Source organism: Hydractinia symbiolongicarpus, chromosome 8, assembly GCF_029227915.1.
Source record: "Hydractinia symbiolongicarpus strain clone_291-10 chromosome 8, HSymV2.1, whole genome shotgun sequence".
NCBI lineage: Eukaryota > Metazoa > Cnidaria > Hydrozoa > Anthoathecata > Hydractiniidae > Hydractinia > Hydractinia symbiolongicarpus.
The window spans coordinates 9,271,086-9,295,204 of NC_079882.1; the positions used below are offsets into that span (position 1 = coordinate 9,271,086).

The 24,119-nt window shown below is 32.1% G+C and overlaps 2 protein-coding genes across 3 annotated transcripts; both read right to left on the reverse strand.

Moving 5' to 3' along the window:
• Positions 1–2,171: 2,171 nt before the first annotated feature.
• LOC130654971 (phospholipase D1-like) lies at positions 2,172–10,106 on the reverse strand. The gene is made up of 26 exons (XM_057457670.1): positions 9,968–10,106; positions 9,727–9,868; positions 9,441–9,585; positions 9,026–9,361; positions 8,826–8,915; positions 8,713–8,751; positions 8,522–8,635; positions 8,352–8,390; positions 8,113–8,223; positions 7,955–8,038; positions 7,292–7,484; positions 7,072–7,174; positions 6,572–6,660; positions 6,159–6,452; positions 5,776–5,886; positions 5,556–5,666; positions 5,394–5,482; positions 5,258–5,313; positions 4,944–5,042; positions 4,797–4,864; positions 4,646–4,715; positions 4,247–4,320; positions 3,776–3,919; positions 3,644–3,691; positions 3,325–3,384; positions 2,172–2,986 (listed from the first exon to the last, which is right to left on the reverse strand). The coding sequence occupies exons 1-26, from the start codon at positions 10,025–10,027 to the stop codon at positions 2,822–2,824; spliced, it is 2,934 nt and encodes a 977-aa protein (XP_057313653.1). The 5' UTR covers positions 10,028–10,106; the 3' UTR covers positions 2,172–2,821.
• LOC130654972 (protein lin-54 homolog) lies at positions 9,968–22,770 on the reverse strand. Of its 2 annotated transcripts, none has more exons than XM_057457671.1 (14): positions 21,649–22,770; positions 21,360–21,578; positions 20,031–20,248; positions 15,779–15,952; positions 15,184–15,257; positions 15,034–15,099; positions 14,607–14,709; positions 14,150–14,237; positions 13,927–13,979; positions 13,750–13,849; positions 12,897–12,990; positions 12,570–12,651; positions 11,807–11,903; positions 9,968–11,116 (listed from the first exon to the last, which is right to left on the reverse strand). In XM_057457671.1, exons 1-14 carry the CDS (start codon positions 22,433–22,435, stop codon positions 11,106–11,108), a joined length of 2,166 nt encoding a protein of 721 aa, XP_057313654.1. In that variant the 5' UTR covers positions 22,436–22,770; the 3' UTR covers positions 9,968–11,105. The 2 variants fall into 2 exon arrangements, with proteins under 2 accessions (XP_057313654.1, XP_057313655.1); XM_057457672.1 differs by having other exon boundaries at positions 15,184–15,254; positions 15,776–15,952.
• Between the last annotated feature and the right edge of the window lie 1,349 nt (positions 22,771–24,119).

Sequence of the window (24,119 nt, forward strand, 5' to 3'; positions counted from 1 at the left end):
AGCAACTGAGGGTTTGGGGGGCGTTGTGAGCCCTTGAAGCCAACGCCTTTTAAGCACTGAAACGCCATAAAACCGACTCTCTAAGATACACGATACACGTTAAGTATTCTGAACAATTGATTGAAAAAGAGAAATAAACGACAACATAAAATACATTAAAATCTTTATCATCAAGGGTGTAACAAAACCAACAATAAGACAACACAATACCATCATAATTTTTTTCATAGATTGAAAGTTATTAAAGCAGTAATTTATATGTTCATTCTTCTTTCTTCATATTCAGCACCAAAGTAACGTTTCTTGCAGATTGGAGGTTATTAAAAATATAACCAAATCAAAATCTTCTTTCTTCATAAATATTATTCAAAATTTCAAGAATATAATGAAATGGAACCATGTACAAATTGAATCTAACATGAATGAATGAACATAAACATGGCAAGGATCAGAGTTTCATACCCAAACCATGAATGAGTGAATCAATCAAATTAGGTACATAAATACATGTATATCTACCAGTCAAAGTGACAGTAAAATGGAAAAAGGTGTGTTTACTTCATTTTAATAAAGATTGAGATGGAAATTAATCGAAAAAGATGAAATAAGAAAATGATTAGAGAAAATCTAACCTGCGTGGTCCTAGGGCGGAAAACCCATTAATTATATCTTCTTTATTTATTTGAACACCCAAATGAACATGGAGTAGAGCAAGACCATTAAACCTTTCTTCTGTCATTGTTGATCTGCAATAGTTTTTTAGTCTCCTCATTGCAGAAAAGGATCTCTCACACTCGCATGAAGTCATAGGAATAGTGGCTAAAATTTTAAGGGCCACCTCTATGTTGCTAAAGACTCCATCTGCACGAGGGAAAGCTTAAGAGTAGCTTTAATGTAGTTTGGAATGAATTCAGGTTTTTTTTTCCATCTTTTCCTAAAAGGATACCCAAACCTCTAGCTCATTTGAAATAGTTAAAGGGTTGGGAAAGTCGTTAAAATAGAAATTTACAAATGTGTCAAATTGATTTTTCCATGGCAATTTAGAAGAGCGTTCTTTTTCATATGCAAGAAGATGTAAAAGTTTGAATGGTGTGATCACTAGACCATGACATGCAGTCACAGAATGATCAAATGGATCATTTAGCTCAGAAATCACATGGTCAATAAGAGGGATAGTTATGGCCTTTTTAAAGTAATCTGAAACATCAGAATAAGTATAATTTGGCCTGTGTACTTGTCTTTTAGTAGTTCGAGGAACACAAACTGTTATGTTTACTTTTTAAGCAAATTCCAAATATATACCCTAAATTACCTACAAATTTGCATGAAATCATCTTACTGTAATTTTAACGCACATGAATGTCTTGCTTCAGGTTAGAACATAAATTATTAAAATTAGGTAAATACTTGGAACTAATGACTCATTAGTACCTGCAGCAGGCCATAAATTTTGATGTGATATAAAGTCCAATGGTTTCTCCACAAGTAATCCACGTATGTTTTTCAACATAGAACGAGCTTGAACTGGATAATTACTCTGCAAGTAAAAACTATTTTTATGATAGGTGTCAATATCGTCTCTAATGCAAGAAAACCCATCTTTTAAAGAATTAATTAACATTACAGTTTTAAACATGTCATTAGTCTTACTCTGTAATAGTTTTGTTACTTCCATTGTCATGTCAAATACCTGTCTAGTAATGACCATGCCAATAACAAATCGAATCTTTCCAATGCATTTCTATGACTGACTGCTTTGGATACAGTATCAACATTAATTCCCCTATTAGGGTTAAGGGCTATTTCATCAAAAGTAGCTAAAATACCTTCAAATAAATCATTGAAAACACTCATGCCAATAATAAGTTGCTAGTGTTACAAACATCAATAATATGGGCATAATTAGGATTGTTCGATCGCAGAGCCTGACTGACGCTGGTCACGCCCCTGTGGATAGCTTCTATTTATCTTAATACTTTTGTTTCTTCTGATTTTTTGAGTGGTTCACATTGTGTGTAAATCCAAACTTATAGTGGTCACTTTTAAGAAAGTAAGTAAAATGGATTTAAATAATTCGTGTACATAAACGCCCATCATTTATTAGAGCATTCCTGATACTTCCAGGTTAATAAATCACAAGAGGAAAGCGGGTTTTAAAAGACAAAAACAAGAAAAGGGATCATAGTTTATTTAGAAAAATTTACAAAATATTTAGAGATTAAATATCAAAATTACGAAAAATCCCTCCAATATTACGAGTTAAAAACTGCTCTGATATGGTTAAAATATCCAAGCATGCTATTCGCCCAAGAAATATATGCATAAAATATACGTATTTGAATTATAAATATTCCTAAAAACTATAAATGAAATGAAATCATCGAAGAAAAAAATTTTAAAACAATACAGAGTGACCATCTACTTTCAAATTAGGAATGAGTTTTGTTACCTCTTCTAGAAGACTACAGGCACCAAAACAATTTTTTCTCAAGCTTCAAGGAGTATATTCTATTCTTAGGAGTTTCTTGTAGTGGTCACCCGAACAACACATCCCAGCAGTGTTACAACATACGTAACAAAATATTTCCTTTGAAAATCAGGCTTTTATCAGTCTACTATACAGAATCACAGTTGTAACTCGCCGTGAGTAAGATTCCTTCTTATGTAAAACGAACTACAATTCAGCAACACGTATCTTACTTATACGAACATCACTGCAAATATATACCCTAAATTACCTACAAATTTGCATGAAATCATCTTACTGTAATTTTCACGCACATGAATGTCTTGTTTTAGGTTAGAACATAAATTATTAAAATTAGGTAAATACTTTGGTTGGAACTAATGACTCATTAGTACCAGCAGCAGGCCATAAATTTTGATGTAATAAAAAGTCCAATGGTTTCTCCACAAGAAATCCACGTATGTTTTTCAACATAGAACGAGCTTGAACTGGATCGTTAATATTGAGACCATTGATTTTCTATAGAAAGAAAATGCACCAACAGAGGTTACCATGGCTTTTTCGTTACATGAAAAACAGCTTATAAACATAGTACCCCTAACACTATTCCTAACAGGCATTCTCTAGGTGCCTTAAAAAAGGCGGGGTGAGGGAAGAGAATCCCAAACTCTGTAACTTCTGTTCTAGATTTTTTTTGACAATAAAACTTATGTAGAATTAAAACAGTTTGGAACAAAATTAGCATTTAATGTAAAAATGTAAAAAAAAAAATTTTAAAATTAGATCCTATTAATCACTATTTAGGATTATTATCTCCCCGAGCGAAAAAATATATTAGAGATTGTTAAACAACATACCTTGTACTGTTCTAGCTCCACAAAAGATTTTACTTCTTGTGTAGGTAAACATCGAAATACCTATGCACAACACAAACGCTATCACTATGTTAAAATTAAACATGGCAGTGGGCGGGGTTTAATCGTTGGATTCGATATTTAGCAATGTGCAAAGGAGCGTTACCTCAATTTGATTACACAAATTACACTTGCCCGAACGGAGGTCTGATCGAGGTAAAGAATTCTCGGTAGAGAATAAAATACACGGATTTACTATGATCAATCACAAAAGTTTACATTGTAAATGTTACAAACGTTTGAATTATAAGAAAGTAAGTACCTGTTCGTATACCGTAGTATTGTTACGAGCTGTGGCCACCCAAGCATTCTAAAATGTAAACATTTTATCCATACAGAGTAAGTAAACGTTAACTTGGCTTCTGTAAACATTGTTTATGTTTATGTTACCAACCTTGTAAAAATCATCACTGATAGGATCAATCACATTCGCATACGGTTCATCAAGTAAACCCAAATGCTCTTGAAATAATTTTCGTCTCAATTTTGCAGCAAACTGGCCAACTTTAACTTGTTTCCCATTCATCACGCCATGTATCTTAAATGTCAACAAGAAGTGCTTCCATTCTACTTTATTAGTGTACTATTAATGCGAGTTCTGTGGAGAAAGTACGAGGCACAAACGAACACAACCACAGATCTACACAAGGACATGATTCATACTAAAAGCTTAACATGACGTAAAGATTACATGGTTACTGGTACGACTAGCATAAAACATCCCACAACACTGAAAAAAGCACTGCACCACATTAGTAGGAACACTCCACGACGTTGGTACATTTTGCTCCATCACTGGCTCAGCACAGTGGTAAAACACCCCAACACACTGGATAAAATACTCTACAAACGTTCCACTACTTACCGTGCTAGTATCTTGAACGCATACAGCCAGTTCTGAGTCACGACTACCAAGCATACTTCGATCATTAATGTTAGCTGAACGAAACAATTACAATTTAAGGCGCCATATACATGAAAGTTTTATTTGTCTTAAGTGAAATATCAATCAGAAGCAATTGCCGTTGTGTATGCAATAGGGGTTACTATCCCCGAAGTGAACTAAATTTTAGGTAGAAGCCTTGTTTTACCCGACCAATATGATAACTGCACATACGCAGTGCTACTCACCTGAATATTAATTATATGACTATAAGGAAGTGAGGATAATTCAGCCTACTTTGGGCGAAATGAAACTCACGTTAATGCCACACTAATGTTTCAAAAACAGCATAATAGAAACAGAACAAGGTGTGACGTGTACCTGAACCCATAATAACAACGTTATCGTCCACTATCATCAGTTTACTATGTACATATACAATCTCGCTCACCTAAAATTTAAATAAAGAAAATAAAAACTTACAACTTACAACAGCTTTACACGGAACATTACATGACGAATAAACACTCACCATCTTTCCTCGTAAGTCCGCATAATTTCGTAACCCGTAAAAATTGATGTATGCAGATGTATCCTCAACTAAAAAACAACAATTGAGAGGTTGTACTAAATATTTTACAAGGCATTACTGATTGTGCAAAAAACGTAAATTACTTACCTCCACCTTCTTTTAATTTGTTGATAATATTGCGACTGCTCTGTAAGTTCCAAAACTCAACAAAACATGTCGCAGTAGCGGATGCGGTGCCAATCTCCCCTGAAAAATAATTTAAACATGAAATTTAAGCGCTTTTTAAACATTCATCTAAAAAAGGTTGAGGTTCTAAAAATTAAAGAAATAGGTTTGACAGCATATTCTTTTATTGACGCAATATAGATTGGAAAAGCTTGTACTTTTTGTATCAGTAAGTTTTAAACTATTAAATCGCGTGAACAAGAATATTTTAGTTGATGGAAACGACATCTGCTCACCTGGAAAACATGGAAGAAGAGGCATAACAACATATACTCGAAATGTTTCGTTATTGCTAAAGAAGAGAATAAAAACGATAGTCAATTATAATTTCTAATGTTTTAGTAACACTAAAAAAAAAGGGGAGTTACATACTTATACGCTAACAAGATCCTTTCAACCAAAGCATCTCCAATTTTGTTCAACACATAGTGGTCAGGCAAAGATGTTATAAAAAATTGATTCTAAATTAAAAAATATTATTTCTAACATTTAGTGTTACCAGTGTTTTTGCATTACTAAAAATATGACACTCACTTCAATGTATATATAATATTTCGAATTTCTAATGTGTTCTTGATATGCTTCGTAAATCGAATTTTCTGTCGAATTTTCCCCAACTGACCATGTCGAAGCCGAACGAAGAATCTGATAATGAAAAAAATGCAGAAAAAAAACATTTAGTATTTATAGATGAAAAGGTTTATACGATTTGCATTTAGGATGATTTACATTATAGGACAGAGTAACACCTTACTTGAATGTCACATTCTGTAAAATTGTCAAAGCCTTCAGGTATCTTTTTAGAGTCCAATTTAACTTTTGGAACAAGAAAAGGGATTGTTATATCCACTTTTGCTTTTTGATGCTAAAATAACAAATATAAAAGATTAAAAAAAATACAACAAAAACTTAATGAGGTAATTTTATTAATCTTAAAGTGAAAAGAAGCGCAATTTCTTTCACACAAAAAAGGAAATGAAACACTGACGCCAAGATCATAATAAAGAATAAATAAAAGTGTAATATTGGGTGTTTAATTAAGATTTCTTGTCTACACTTTTCTTTTATAAATATTTAATAACGCAAAAAAACTTTTCATACACGAAAATATATTCCCGCCAAAATTAACACAATCACCTTAGTAAAGTTCCAACGTTGAATGAAGTGTCTCGCCAAATCTCTTGCAGCGTTACCATACGCCACACAAGCAATATCATGCCATGGCATTCTCGGAATTAGATTTCTGTTGAAAAGATCAGTGAACGGTTTATCAACCTCTGTAACGTCCTGAACATACGGATTAGTGTAGTCCTTCCCGATAAACATTTTGGCAACTCCCTGTGGAAGTTTGCGAAGTTGTTCGCGATGATATGCACTGTCGATAGCGTCAGGATTCAACATTAAGGCTGATAAACCCACCACAGCAGATTCCTAAGCAAAATGCGGTAAACATAAGAACAAGAATTCACAAATTAATTCGGAATAATGTTTGAAACGATCTTAGTTGAAATCGAATAAAACAAACAATCTTAAAAGTTCGGATAGCATACCGTTTTTCCGAAAAAATTTGGAGTAGCTGATCCGAAATCTGTCAGTCTGTGCGTATTATCATCCCATCTTCCATAACACAAATCAAGACCTAATCAAAAGAAAGCAAAAATCACCACTTACACTGAGAAGGGAATGACTAGTCATGGCTATTTATCATGTGTGTATCTTTTACGAAAACCACTCAACTGTCATGGTAACCACAAAAAACAGACGCAAAAGCTCTATAAAGTGAAAATTGATGCCCTAGTATCAACAATTTTATCAAAACTAGTTTTCCGCTTAAAAAAAATCTAAATCTAAAGACAGGCGAATGATTTCAGCTTTTAACATTGAGAAATGTTGATCAGCAATTATAACTTTTATGAATAAACCTATCTTATGACAGGCAAGTATTATTGTGTGTTAGACGAAAATTGTAATAAAAATATAACAAATTTAATAATGCAATTTTAAGCAATGAAACTGGTTAAACTTTTGTAAAAAAAGTGGGAAAGATTACCTCCAAAAAAACAAACGGTTTGATCGACACAAACTATCTTCTCGTGATGTGCCCACAACACTGTGGCGTTTCCACTAGCAACATGGTCAGGATGCCGCAGTACCTATGAAGTCAATTCATCCATAAATGTTTGTCACTCGCAGAATACATTAATATAAAACGTCTGGTAGAATGATAAGCATTACTGCTATTTAATGAGTCTAGGTAATAAAGAAATTACCTTTATATTAGGATGTAGTTGCATTAAAGTTCTCTTGGAATAAGCACTGTTTATACTTAACGTCATTTCAATTTCCTTGTATAAAATAACGTAAATTCGAACACCATTTTCAGCTCTTTCTTTAAGAAGCATATCTAACCTATACTCGTCGACATGTTCTGTGGGACGTTTTAGAATTAACTCAGGACTCAACCTAAACACATGTATAACAAAAACAATTATTTAAAAGATCTCAAAAGGGTTTTTTTGAACTAAAAATTAGGCATAACTTCCTCCCAGTAAACTGGATTGCTCCTCCCCCCTCTCCCCCAGGCAAAACCTAAATTATTTCCCCCAAACCCATAATTTTTTGCACCCCTCATTTTCCCCAAGTCAAATTTTTTTCCTGGTTTGATAACTCCGGTCAAGTCAATGATCAATTTCCTCTAATTATCTCAAGTCTTTTGACTCACTTAGCTAGGAAAGCTTGCTGCACCAAACATTAACTTTTAAACTTATGATTTAAGAGTGCTTTTTTAAATATTTTATAGTACAATCAATGCTCCCATTTAGGCTAACATTTTCCCGAGCAGAACACCCCGCCCTCCTTAAGGGCAGAGTCAAAACTGAAAATATCACAAAAATTTCAGGATTTCAAACGAGGAATAACCAGTCTGAACTTACCACCAGTCTGTAATGAAAATTTCTTCTTTTGCACTAGTTATTGCATCAGCAACTTTTGAGAAATAATCTTCTCCATCAACAAACCTGAAAAAATTACTTCTTTCATGAAAATTTTCTCGTACTCTTCACATATCAACGAAAATATAAGAGAAACGTACCACTTTATCCAACTGTTTCTTCTTACAGGTGCGAAAGAGTTATATCGGTGCTCTCGTATGAAATCTACACCGGTCTCACTCATGACATTAACAATCTCACGCATCCACTCTCTGAATAAAAATGAAAACTCACAGAACTTAACAGAGAATGTAAAAACTTTTTTTGGTAGGATAAGCTTTACTGGAACTCTTAACTAGGAGTTTTGCTAGGGCATAACATTTCTAACTACAGGTCATACCTTGCATGTCTTCCAGATGCACACTTGACAAGTAAGTTTCTATAAAAACAAAGGTAAAGCATTAAAACACTGCTGGCCTTTATGGAAGCGTCTTATAACATGGCAGGATAACTTGACTGATTAAGGTAAGGCTTTCATACAAAAAATAGAAACAATTGGACTATATATACCTCGAATTATTCGAAATTAGTAAACCATTATGAATCCCAGTGACGGATTTATCACAAGACACAGTGAAGCCTTTATCCAACAACAAAACGTCGCGAATGAGATTCTTTTCAGCACTATGAAGATAACATAATGCATAACGGTGTAAGGGTGCACATGTAAAAACTGCAGTTATTTGAAAAAGTCTACTTACTCAATGTACGCCACAAAGCTACTTTTTGCTATCAGCCACCTGTAAAGAAATGTGATAAAATGTGAGACATGCGAGTGACATTATTTGATGAAAAACAAGAAGTAAAAGATTACCTGTCGTGCCAAGCAATGTTTACTTTGAAGGCTCCAAATAATCCTTTAGAAAATGTATGCCCACCAGCTCTTTTAGCTACTTCTCCTTCTCTGTAAAACAAAATATCAGATTTAACATGAAACTGCACACATGATATTGCAACTTGACCTTAACAAACAGCTTCTTAAAGTCAAAACGATTTAGAAATTAAAATACTTACTTTCCTTTATCACCGAGTCCATGTACAAACGATAAAAAAGATACTTCTAAAAATTCCAGCGTATGTCTATTATTTCTAAATCTATCGCAGTTGACAACATTTTGTAAAAATCTCTGCAACTTTCTCATTTGCTTGTCTTTCTTCTTGGTTGTTAAGATGGTAATATCTGGTCGTGCAGGGAATCTTGGAACTTTGTCTAAACGCGTTGCCATAGTGGGGTGTTGCACAATAGCCTTCGCGCGATACAATTCAAGATGGCTGTATAGTTCCCGGAAATGATTGTACCTTCTTTTGATTTTCCATTTATATATTCCATGGGTTATGTTGATAACATAGCTAAAAGGTTAGAATTTTCTTAAGAAAACAAATCTCTTAACAATAAATAACAAAAAAGTAAAGGCAAAAATCAACGCACAGATTTGGATTGAGTCTATGTGACGCAGGCTGATGAATTCTTTCAGTAATTGTTATACGGACAGGAACACAGGGCAGAAAATATTCCTGTTTATGCTCTTGTGTGTCAAAAATAGTTCCAAATGGAATAACGACATCCTTGTAATCTACAATAAAATGCAAAGTTTGAGCGAATACAAGAATCAAACCTAAAATACGGTGATAATGGTGATGTTATCAATAAGAATAAGAAGGTCACTGCATGATTTAATTTCAAAAAGCTTGGTACAAAATAATAGTGATATAACCTTCCGCATCTCGATTTAATTCTTCATCAATTTCCTGGTCACTATCAGATGAGGAGGATGAGATAGTATGATTTGATACTGTGGAGTTTCTTTTGGTAATTGGCTCTTTTTCATCCAGAGGAGGCGTAGATTCTACATTTTTCTAAACAAGTGAGAAGAAATAATTATTCAGTTGAAAATATTAGATTCCACATGCAAAGCCCTACCAGACTGACACGTGACTATGATGAGAATTCCTTACCCCAGTACCATTTCTTATTTCAACGTTAATTGACCAGTTATCATGTACATCTTCAGCCATAATCCAATTGTTTCGTGTTTATGGTTTCATTACTAAACTAAAACAACACTAATAGAAAACTATTCAATGTTATAAAAAAATCATCAATTCAATCAATATTCTTTTTAGGCAATAAAAAACGAAGCAAGAAGGGACTTATAATATAGAAAATAGATTATGATAGAATTTGGGTATTAAACCGTATTCCTGAAATGAGTGTTATTAGGCCCCCTTTAATATCGAGACATCACAAGACGATGATACGATTGTCGAAATAATTATCTGGATTATAGGGAAAAAAGTTAATTTTTATATTAAAATGTGCGGACAAGAAAAAATACTTTGTATTTTATCTCTCTGTAAACACTCCTCTTTGATTGCATATTTCGTTATGGGCAGAGGTACAAGTCAAATCGTTTATTACATTTTTCACAGTGGTATGCTCAATTTAGCAACACAGAACTGTCTAACATTTTCATAATGAAATCATTTTGTTGTGTATAAGTTAAAGTAGCAGATGGGAAAGTAACAGTTGGATCAAATCCTGGCCGAGAAGAACACAAGATGAAGAATTAAGCCAACGTTTTAGACAATTTTTCTTTTTTTGTTGAGACATTATTCTTTTGTATCACACACGAACTATAAAATCAAATAACCAAACAAACAAAAAATACATTGAATGTTAAACATTAAAACACAAACAGCATATACATTTTCTTTTTTTATTGTTACCAATAAGATTTGTTGGGGAGAAATTTCAAGTTTATCTATTTCAACTTTATGTTTTCACTTTATGTTTATTACGCTACACATAAACATTACAGAAAGTACAGCTAACAACTGTACGATCAGCTGACAGTTTTGTTTCAGTTTTGAAAAAGCAGGATAGTAATTTTCACAACAGCTAATATCACAATACACATCTTTTACAAGAAACAATGCTGTAACAATTGTAATTAGTTATATCAGATAAAAGAATATGTACAAAATATAACAATACTATTTGGGTAAAATTACATCCACAATTATATTTTACAGGATATACAGGATTATAAAATAATTTATCAAATCTATTATATATCAGCTAAGTCAACCACTGTCACCTTTTTCCTAAAAAACAAAAAATTATGAATATATTCCTTCCCACGACACACTTCCTGGACATACATATCATTTATTTACAAACTGTAAGAAGAAGATGCAAAGTGTTTCTATAAAACCTTAAACTTCAAGATAGATGACCCACAAGACATACTGCTACCAATCAAGTTGGCCTAGTATACAGCATTTACTGAATTTTGTTTAGTCAGGTAAAGACAGATTTGTTTCAATTGTGTGCATTCATATTTTTTTCTTCATACATGTGACTGGCATAGCTGATGTTTCTGTATTCAGAGTTGATAATTAATTTGTCATCAGTTTACATCACATTTCTACACCCATTGCAGTTTACTCAAAGGGCTCGTCAATAAAATCTTTTTGTTCTAATTTCATTCTCATAGTATATTCGCAATTGTAAAAAAAAAACTCAGAAAGAGCAGTTGTTTTATTTCTTAAAAAAAATAATCTGATGGTAAAATTTATCAAACAAAAACAGAAAATGTAAATTTTGCATAAATTTGCCCATCAAGTTCAATGTACATTTCGCCAAATAGAAAAAATTAACTGACACTGAAGTTTGTGGAACGAACTGTATTAAGCCTAAATCTAGGGCCAGTTGATTTTTCACTATTTAAAAGGTTTTTCCAGATATCAACAGCTTGTTATATTGATAAAACAATTTTTTAATAAATATTATACCTTCTTTTGCTTCGTTAGCTTTGTCTATAATTTGATTTAAACATCTAGAAAACTCGTCTATAATTGAACGTTCTGTTTCTTCTTCAGAAAGATTACTCTATAATAACAGAAAACACATTAAACCTGATGCAAGTGTGTTGCTTATTCTGAGGTTTCCTTCAATAAACATAGAACATCAAAGTGGAGTAACAGAGTTTTTTCGTGAATTGTACAATATCTTTACTACATTAAGAAAAAAGCTTTTAGGGAAAAAAGGTTTTACAAGGGACAACTGTTGCAAATACAGCATTTTTTAAAACAAACTGTCAAAAAATTTCAATCAAGGCATGTGAAACAGAGATGGGAGCTGTTCTATTAAATTTTAATGAATCTAAGTCTTTGATAATTAGGTGCATTTTCATGAGATAAAGAGGGAATTTTAAATTGAATTTCTTGAATTTCTTGTGGATATTTTTCACAATTAACTTTTGTCAATATGCATTTATTTTGTGGAAATAAATGTTTGTTAATATACCCCAAAATTTTTCATTACTTTTATCTTTTTGAAATAAATTCCAAAATGCATTTATTTATGATCAAGGAAAATGTACATAGTGAAATAGAAACTTTAGTTAGAGCGTAAGTATTTGAATTTTAAAAAAGGGAATGTTAGAAAATAACAAGACTAAAGGTTCACCCATGTATAATAATTACACAGTTAACAGGATTATGATTGTGGAATAAAATCTTCTCACCTTAAATCAACTAAATAAAAAATACATACTGTTTCTGCTTTTTGAGCACATGCAAGTAGAATGTCACACGTTGCTTTTGAAACATCTGCTGTCATAAAATTAAAAGGCAGCCTGAAATGAAGGTTAAAAAATGTTTAGTTACTTCAAAATTATTTGGTCGCTGTAATGTGAAGATAATTGGACAACACAAGCCCCAAGTTTGTAAAACTTCAGAAATCAAAGAACGGAATTCCTCCTGTTAGAAATGGATCAGCTTTAATACCAACATCATCATCAACAAACAACAACAAAGATCTGTGGTTGGTTCGTGTAATTTGGACATAGTGATGTAGTCATAGAAAACGTTTTGGACTTACTTCTCCTTTTGTGCTGTAGCTATCTTTTTATCAACATTATCTGTTTGCTTTGCTAATTTACTTTTTGCTGCATTTTGTTGAAGAACTCTCACCTCTAAAACAGTGAAAGATCCATAAAAGTTTGCAGTTAAAATTTTTCCTGGCCCTAACTTTTGTCACATCTTTATAATTTAGGGCTCTCAAAAAAATGTGTGACATTTTTAGAGATTTATTCCTTGATTTCGAAAATGGTGAAAAACTTGATAGCCAGGTAGCAAATGAGACCAAAAAAAGGGAGTGAAAAAATTGCCAGAAACTCAATCCTAATGGATAAAACAAAATAAAATATAGAGTGACATCAGGAACTCCAAATGTAAAATTAATGAGAATACAAAAAAGAAACTTATTATCCTCAGTAGGTTAGGGATACTATGGTTTAGACACACATTCAGCATATTCATTATTCCTAAAAACTTCCAGTTTTTTGCTTATTACTTCTTAATCAGCTTAGCATTACCATAGCAACAATGTTTTGTCCCATTTTATGTAGATTTTAAATATTTAATAAATCAGATGAGGTAACGCACAAAAGAGCAAGCAAAATAAATAGCTTGTGCATAATATATGTTAAATATTTGATGGCCATTGCTAATTTTTGTGCAATTTAAGTGCATTACTATGCAGGACATATTTCCTAGAAATCAGGATTTATCCAGACCAGTTTTATTGTTAAAATAAACTGTGGATTTTGTTTTTTTAACACTCTGTACATTGAAAATGGTAGAAGTTTTACCAAAAGCTTTGAAAACAAAATGTAACGATGAATCTTGTTTTTATTGTCATTTAATTTTGATGTTCTATTTACTTGACTCACCCGCAGCGTCAGCAAGATGCATAAGTGTTTGACGATCAGCTGACTCCTCAAAATTTTTGCAACCAATGCATTTACAAAGCTCTGAGCAAAGAATTTTTGCCTGAAAACAATTATTAAGTTGATTGAAATAAACAATTGTGAATATAAAAGGAAGTAATTGAGACAAAGGTTACTAACTTCGTAGCATTCACAATAATTCTTCAAACATCCAGATCTTCTGCAGTTGCAACCTTTAATGATAAAAGTTTAGAATTTAGCATTAATGTTTAGAATTAAACATTTAAATGTAAATGTATACAGAAAATTTAAAAAAATAACTATTAATTCCCTACAATGAATATTTTTTCACAATTTCACAGAATTTAATATTTTTAAGAATGAATTCACTGTATTTCCATACCTTTTGTATGTCTTCTTTCATTGTCACCCTTTACTTTTCCTTTGCCAATTTTTGGGTGAAATGCATATGGATTGCGTTCTAAACAAGCCTAAATATACGGTTAAAAATTATGCAAAAATGCTTAGTTTGATTTATCAAAAATTTGGTAACTTTAGTGATTTTTGGTAGTTTTAGCAAAAAACAATGAAAACTCTTTCTTGGGCCAACCTGGGGACAGTGGCAAAGCATCGACTAGTACAGGCTAGAAGACGCACTTGCACAACCCCCTCCCCCTTTCTGGTGCAATGTCATAAGACATTGCACCACAAAGAATTGGAAGTTATGGTGGAGGAGGAGTTTCCAGTTCAATATGTTTCTTTAAATCCATTTATAAAGTAACGGTATCAGCCCTTTTACCACTAAATTCTTAAAGAAATAAAAATAAAGGCTAAAATAGATCAAGGACAAATTATATCACCTTAATTGCTTTTTTTCTTTCATTTTCATGATTGATGTTGTTAAAACAGAGTCGACAGTTGCAGTTGCTGCAAAATTCACCATTTGCAAAACATTCACAATACCTGAACACAAAATAAATTTAAATTAGGTGCAAGTTAAACATACAATTGTTAAGAAGCAGCTCACTGTTCTTTAAAAAATGAATTTTTTTCATATTGTATTTTGCCGGAATATCATAAACGTGTTAAGAAATGTAAAAAAATTATCATAGCAATATAGATAAAAATAACAAAGAATTTAAATTATAATAGGAAATAGGTTATGTTTTATCGCTGCATGTGTTACTTATGTATAGAAATTAAGTTCTTAACAAAGTCTAAATAAATAGAGGAACCATTTAATTGTAACATAGCAATTTCACATACACTAAAAATAAAATAACCTACAGTTTAAGACACTGTGATTTTGTGCAATTGCAAGGTTTTTTAACTGGCTTAGAGTCAGTGACTGACCTAAAATATATAAGTTCATTTTTGCTGTAACATAATAAAAAAAAAGAGTAAAACTTTGCATTGGTGAAGAAAATTAATACTTACCCAACCGTTGTTGCTTTACCAGCAGATTTCGAAATTGTTGAAGCTGGTGGAGTATCATGTTTTTGTTGTATCTGAAAGCAATTATAACCTTATAATTTTAAACATTAGGCACATGCTTATAGACATAAGCATACTGCTCCTAAATTTTATTTCAATACATGCAAAAAACGCAACTAACAGCTATCGTAATCTAAGATGAACGACATTGTAAAAAGATAAATGTGTTACTAGTTTAAACACATAAGTTCGTGAAATTTACACAAATTTCTCTAGTTTTTTTTCAAAAAATAATGCCAAAAAGTTGAAATTATCTTGCTTTGGCCATTCCATTGTGAGAATTGTTACTTGTAGGAAAATTTTTATTCTTAAACTGATTATATTGCAATCTTACCCAAAAACAAACTAAATCATTTCAAAGCATGTATTCAGTGTGATCACTTTTAACATTAACAGGACTACAAATTCATACCTTCTGAGTAATACTTACACTAATCTTATATTGTTAATACGTTAATTAACCGTTACGTCAATACATATTATACACAAAAGCTTTTATGTCATGTTTAAATGTAATCACGATAGAAATACTGACCATAGTAGGGTTATTTTGTTGTGAGTTTAATTGAACAATTTTTTGAGGAACTGATTGGATGATATACTGTTGCTGATTGGAAGATTGAACCGGTATTAGAATCTTTTGATTGCTGCTATTCAGTGACATGTTGTTGACACCTGCTGACGAGGTTGATGCTGTTGATCTTGGTGCAATCTAAAATATATTAGGATCAACAAATTTAATCAGTGCTTCATCCATGAGAAAAAATAAATTAGTTTAATATTTTTTTTAATTCGCATGTCTAAATAACTTAACCAACAAAAACATTAGGAGTTAATAAAAATGCATGTTTTTGAATTGAGTTAAATTTTAGATTTTCTATTTCATTCATTGCATTAGATCTAATTTTTGCAATACTGCTTTAAGGATTCTATTTTAGAAAATTTCACCTTATCAGTCCAAAAAGAACTAGAACATGAGCTAATTTAACCTATTCTTAGAAAAGGGAAACCAACATTGATGCCTGACATATTTAATGTATTAATGTTGGCATTCATCTGCAGGAGCTGCTCTTTTAGCAGGACAAAAAGCTCACTCTAAATCAGGAGTGGATGGCCATAAACATACTGCAGTAGAATTATATGATAAGGCCAATTTTCGAAAGGTTCAGCTGGGAAGTTTGACTTTGATTGCACAACTTACTGATCAAACAATAATTACGGTTAGCCATGCTTAAAATTCATGTTCGTATTTACGATTTTAATATTAACCCTTTCCGCCCCAGGCATTTTTTAACACATTATGTCCCTGATCCCAGGCGTTTTTAGCAAAAAAACACATTTTTCGTAACTTTTATAATATTAGTCTAAAATAAACCTTAACAACTAATTTAAAGCATATACTATGTTTAAAATGCATGTAAGGTATTTCTCTTTTTTTAAAAAATGGTCATAAAGCATTATCTAAGTCCCGGTTTGACTCCGGTAATAGACAATTCAGTAAGAATTGTAAGTATATAAAAGGAAAGTTGGCAATCCGTCTATTAGCCATGCTTAGATTGTGCTTATTGGACCACAACCTATGCTTAGTTAGTGCTTTAGACCAGCAAATAATAGGAATGTAAGAGGAACTTCTTATCAAATATGTAAAACATAATTTTGAGATATATAAATCATAATGTATATACTAAAACGTTATCGGTTTCTCAGTTCTCTATTCGGACATCATTTGAATATATTTACCAATGAAATCTTTATAATTATGATAAAGCATAAAACAAGGTTCCACACAGAGTGGAGTAAAGCATTTGTCACACTCATAACATACACATTCATAACATAACATACACATTCTTCCCCACCATCAGAAAATCCCAAAAAATCTTCGTCTTCACTATCACTCTGGCCAAATAATCTGTCAATTGGATCATCACTTGCTACTACATCCTCATCACTATCCTCTTCAAGGTTTAGTTCATTAATAGAGAGGCCAAATAATGCATTACTGCTGCTAAAAGGCGAAGATCCAGAGCCACAGCATGCGCTAAATCCAGTCGCCATCTTTGTTTTAATTTTGAAATGCAAATCTGCATAACTTACGGTAGCCGAATTTAAAAAATGTCAGATCGGGCGCAAATGAGAGATAAATTATTCTAGTGTTAAAAAAAGTCGATCTTGTTAGTTTTAAAGATACCGGTTGGCCGTGAGGGCCGTTTAAAGTGGTCCTAGTAAAATCCCGGACAGGTCTAGGATCGGTATTATTTTAGCGTAGCAATATCCCGGACTAGTCCGGGAACGGGACGGGAAGGGTTAATATCCTTTTCACTATTTAAAAGGAAAAACGTTGAAGCACATACCAAAAGATTTTACCCCTTTTATCAACTTCCCCCTGTTCAAAATAAAACGTAGGGGGGGGAATCTTTTTACTGCTTTAGCATCAAATCAATTCAACACCACTGGTTTTGGCTACCCTATGGAACTTGTATACAAGCAGTTTCCCAAATACGCACCTGCTTGTGAAAGTCTTTTACAAAGCTTCTTTATCTCTGACAGGAAGGGTCCAGCACAATTAACTTACAATCAAACAATATTGTAAGTGGTAAATGTGTTAGAGATCCCATCCAAAAAGGTGGAGTTTATGGATTTAGATGTTCAGAGCATGTTAAGAAAATGGTAAGTAATTACTTCAAGAAACAGTTCCACAAGTTTCTATGCATTTCAATCTTTTCAAACATTTCAATCTCTTAAAAGCTTGGTGGATTTTCACAAAACTGAAAATTCCAAATCTATACTGAGACATTTGAAGACCAGGACCATAATTTATTTAGACATGTTACTGATGGTCAAAACATCAAGAGATATTGATAGCCAGAGACAAAATAATTTATTCTACTATAAAACCTATGTTTTCTAATAAGCAAGAACAAGTCTGTCTGGAGTTTCTAGGAGTGACAATAAACTTTCAGATAATGACCATAAAGTTGAGAAAATGAAAAACGAAAGTGTCAGGTTTCTACAACCGCAAGAGAAAGAGGACTAATAACAAACACAATTTAGAAGCTGAAATCAAACTTTTCAATCTAGCATAAAAAAAGCTTTTATTTACAAGATAAATTCAGATGTCTTAAAAGGGGCTGAGAGCTTTTTACCAAGGGCAGATGAAAAAGAAAAAGTGTCTCAAATAAAAAGGACTGAGGGGCTTTTTTGCCAAGAGCAGAAGACTGGGAGGGAGTCCTTGGAATCAACAGGCAAGAGGTCTAGAGCTAAAAGCAGTTTATCTTCCCCTAAGAACATTCACATTTTCACAGAAAAAAAGGAGTAGCAATCCATGTGGAATTGGACAACATAACAGTCCATGGCAGGCCTTTTACAAATCTAAACAAGTATTTTATCTTCTTGTTGTGTTGCTTATAAAAAAAACATGTAGCCCTATATCCATACAAAGTCTGAAAATGAGTTGCCAAATTTTTTATACTGAAATGCTATAAATTATTCTTTCCAGGAGCTAAAATTTTAGACGTTTTGCACATATTTTTTAAACACCTTTTCCTTAATTCAAAACTAGTATGTTTGATCTGCAAGCAATGCTTTCCAATTTTATTATTTGTTCTGTACAAAAGCAATTTTTCTTTACTTTGACTTCTCTCTAGATTAGGTCAATGGTTTTAGTATATTTTTGTCACCAGTTTTTTGGGGACAAAATTTGGATATAAAAAATAAAAAAAATTATAAACTTTTACGCCATGTTGCTTTTGTGATAGTTAAAGATGTTTTTATAACAAAAAACATTGTTTTAGTTCTCCTTTAAGAAAAACAGGAAATTAAAACAATTAAAATTATGAAATACTGATGAAAAGAGAATTAATGAATTTAGAGTAAGCTTGAAAAAAATGAGAAGGAAGATATTCAATATTTGCCGGTTTGCAAGTAAAGCATTTTGGTTTTCACATTTTATCAATCCCTCCATCACTTTTTACAACTCTCAATAAACCACATACATCATCACAATGTTCTTTTTTTATTTTGCAATAAATTATTTCATACTTGAACAAGATTTTTATCTTTCCAATCAGATCTTTTTATTGTGTTTAATTTTTCAAAATAATTTTAAGATGAAATAAGACATTTAATTAACGTTTATTCCTTAGGATCTTGATCTTTCATAAATAGTGGCAGAGTATACGCGATTTTTAAGAATGCTGCCGAATACTTTTGATGAGCTCCTTAGTCTCATAGAAGTTGACATTGAGAAAAAACAACGCATTTACAAGACCTACTTCCTGCTAGATTCAAACTAGTCGCAACTTCAAAGTTTTTATCATGTGGTATACCTTGGAATACCTAATGGCTTCATGCCTTCCTGTTTCTGTTCTTACAGAACGAAGATTTAATAACCCACAAATTGGGCTGGCCTCTCCAAATCTCAATAAAAATTTTAAGTCACTTCTTGCGTCTTTATTCTCTTTATTCTTTACGCCTAAACCTATATCGCGTGCAACAAACATGTGTGCGATAACAATCGATTCGATTTAGAATAGAAAAAAATGTCATTGAAAAATTGAAAGTTGACCATGTTCAACTTTTAATTTTAAGGATCATTGAAAATGATAGTGTAAAAATGACATTTTTCCTGTATACACTGTCATTTTTCAATGATAATTGGACATTATCATTGAAAAATCATAGCGTATTTCAGCCTTGAGATACTTGGTTGTAATAAGCAATCATCTTAACATTTTTATTGCAAAAAAAAAAAACAATTTTAAAGTCTAAAAAATAAAATATTTTTTAACCTGCTGTTGCTGTATTCTTAATGTAGTGGATGGACCAGTCTGACCAATAACTCTTTTTGCACCCATTATCGATGATGCCGGATTAGTTAAAACAGATACATTGTTTGCCATAGTGATTGGAACAAACATTGAACTTTGATTTGAAACAGGCGTGGTCTTTGGAATAATGACCTGCTGTTTATTCATGGTTTGATTACCACCAAGCATCATGATGGTACCTATTGGTGACAAGACATTATACACAATTGAAAGGGTTACTGTGACAATTAAAAAAACAACTTTTTTATAACTACTAGCAAAAATAAAAAATTTTTACTTTTAGTTCTGTTTTTAACTTTAGTACAAGTTACTGAAGCGGTTTCCTAGAAAACCACTATATTTTTAACAATTTTTATGCTCTTACTAGAAGATCTTGATCATGGTATTTTTGCAGCAAAGTGCACATGGCAAGCTAATCTTCGGCAGCTAAATGTAGGGGGGGAGGGTCATTGATAGCACACCTAAACTGTTTTGTAAGTGTGTAAATGTGTGCATGTTATCAGAAGTGTGAAATATTTTGTACATATTTTACAAAACACAATATTTCACAACAACAAGTAAATGGTTTTAATGGGCAGTGTGTTTGTCAATCAGCATGTAGGAAAAAGTACAGTGTTTTGTTAGCATTTTTGATTCTTCAGCAAATAGTTTTCAAAACCAACAAGAACATTTGGGATTTTAAAATAATATTCTACAGATTGTAAATCTTGAAACAGATAGAATAAAAGCCAACGTTTTTCCTCTAATAAACATAATGGTGTTTAAAGTTTAAATTTTTGATGCAGTGTTCATTTGGGAGGTATTTTAAAAAAAGAGATATGAGTGAAAATTAAGAGAAGAAAGTTAGGTAAAAACAAAACACGAACATAAAATTTTAAAGTATTGACTTATTAAAACAACAAAAAATAAAGGCATTTGGCAATGCTGCCGTAACTCCCTTCCTACTTTACATTCACAGCACCAAAAACAAATGCTGTAATGACTTTCTAATTTTTTCCAATGAACGAGATGACCAATTAAATCAACCAATTACATTTTCTTGTTGTTGTAATGTTTAGAAATGACATTATTTAATCTGTTAAGAATTATCATCATACCTCCATCCAGAGATGGCAACTTTTTTGTTGCTGCCTTACATTCTCACGATTGCAAAAATTTAATTAAAATTGTGGTCGGCATAATTCTTGGATTTTCATGGCTGATTAAAGTGTTGTTTATCAAAGAAAATACAGTGTACTCCTTTCTTAATATTTTGCAGCTTTGGGGTTGTAAGAAACAAAATATAGATACCTGGAAAACCTTTTGAGCTGATTTCTTCATTTTTATTGTGACTATGCTTGAATACTAATTGCTGATTTTGTAATTGTGGTGCATGTTGGGCCACGAATTGAGTTAAGGATTGTTGTTGTTGCAAAGAAAGTTGCTGTTGTGGATTTATTGCTGCTAAAACTGTTGGCAATGTATTAGCAGTGCTATGATTTACAACTGGTGCATTTGTAGGATTTTTTACTAAATGTGAAATAGTCAATAATGAAGTGGCAGAAAGAGAAGCAATTTGTCTTAAAAAGGAGTTACTTACCTGCTTGTAAAGCTTGGAATATACTTGAAGATGTTACTGGGGTGGCGATTGCTCCTGTTTGTTTCCTCACTGGGGAAGCTGGGAAAAATGCTGCAGCAGAAACATTTTGAGTAATTGTGTCTTGTTGAACGTTTTGTGATAGAAGGCTGTTTATGTTTACTGTTGGTGTAGCTTGACCAACAGAAACTGTTCCCACTAAAGACGATGCTGAAGATTGTGGTGATATTAATATTTGTTGTCCATTCAAACTGCCATGAACTTGAATAGGTGTAACATTTGCTTTTTTCTTTGGACTTATATTTGCATCTGCTTGCTCTGATTGCATTTTGTTATTTACTTGGTTTGATTGTTGGAGAAGTTGTATTGAAAGATGTGGTTGACTAATGTTTTGCAATTGCACTTGATTATTAAAAAAATTAGCTGGCACAGAGACAAAGTTTTGTTGCACATTTTGTACGGACTGAGTATTGTTCGATTGATTGGACAGTGGTTGCAGACAAATGAAATTAGAACCTTGTTGCATGTTTGGAAGTTGAAATTGAACATATTGCTGACTTGCATTGTTTTGTTGAGGATTAATTTGTGGTTGAATGGTAATGTATGGACTTGCAGCACGAGGCACATTAACTACTTTTGAATAAGAATTAGCATCAATTGAAATAAATCTTGGCTGCACATTGTTGTTAGGAACATGAAGTATACGAGTGTTAATTGAGCCAACTGAGGTAGATGTGTTGGTGGCACCAATCACGGTGGAGGAGCTAACAGCACTTTGTGGATTATGCATTTGATTTGCTGCAACCCTTTCATTGACATCCAACACTCACCAATGTTAACTATGGTAAGTCGAAAAAGAGATAAATTAAATAATGCACTGACCTTAAAATATAAGGTCAAAGTGTATGGAATATGAAAAGTTTACTTCAGAAAAAATAACAACATTGCATTTATGCAGGACGTAATAGGCAAACACTTGCCCAAGCTCAAAACTTAATGGTCAATTTTAAATGCACTTTCTCATACCACCTACACAAGTATGAGAAAGTACAATAAAAATAAACACACTGCTAAGCATACCTGGAAGCTCAGAAATTTAACTGCTTACTTCGTGTTTATGCCAAAAGTAATTTTTGCAAAAGGACACAATGTAAGATCCAATGTGAATATCAAAATAAAAAGAAATCTTGCAAATCAACTTCATTATTAAGAAATTAGCAACAAATTAAAAAAGAGGTTTGGTGGCTGCACATTGATTACGCATTAGAATTCACAAAAAACAAAAACAAAAATTCTTTAACTTTTTTCGATAAATAGAGACCTCAGGAAATGTAAGCATACCAACATGCATAATATTAGGCTAACTTGCAATATTCTATTGGGAATACGCTAAAATTACCCCTATGCTTATAAAAAAGAGTGTATACCCATACCATACCCATACTCAATACTGAAAACTTTTTCTCATTAGCACTTTTTATACTAAGTATGCATCGATTGTCACATTCAAATGCTTTTAGATTATTTTCCATAGATGTTACTTTTCAGTTAAAAATTTCTATATTTTGTCAAGGAAACTGTATTCAAATTTCATTAATGCAAGGATATCACAAGGGTGAAACATGGCACTTATTTACTTGCCCCAGGTATCTTAATTGTTGGGTGATGGTTCTATAACTTTGGCCATTTTTAACATTCGCAAGAGAGTCAAATAAGAGAAGATTTGAAGACTATTGATGAGAATTTTTAATCGTTACAGCATAAATATATATTTTCATAAAAAAACTTGATAATATTTTAAATTTTTTTTTTTCAAAATTGAGGATATTTGAAGGTGATTTTAAGAGTGAAAAAATAAAATTTTTCTGTAACCTTGTTTGATTTTCATGCTTTTTTAAAAATAAAAACATGCAGGAAGTAGTAAACTTAAAATTGAGATTTGAGAAAGTTGTTAGAAGATTTACATATTTAAAAGTTTTGAGGATACTCTTCAACATTTTGCCAAAAAGTTAGATCAGGTTTCTCCTGTTTTTTATTGCAAAATATGTCATTAAATCACACACTGAAGGACATCATGGTAAGATTTTTTTTAACTTGTTATTGACCATTTCTCAGGTCTGATTTGTGATTAAGGCCAAAATGGTAAAAATAAACCGTTTTTTAGAAACAGCATACTAAAAATGATGGTGACTTAAAAATATATTTTACCCAGGGATACCAGTAAAACTACCACACACCAGCACCCTATTTTTGCTATATTCTAGGTTAAAAAAAAAATTAGCCAACTTTTTTTAACAAAATTACCACTAAAATACAGCTTCCTTTAGAAAAACAAGAATATATTCTAACAGTAGAGGCATTTGATCTAGGGTTGTTGAACTTTACTTCTTCTTAAGTTTTAGCATTGTCATTATTGGTCACACAAAATCAGACTAAATTTTTTTTTAACATGAACAAAATAAAAAAAGAAGGCC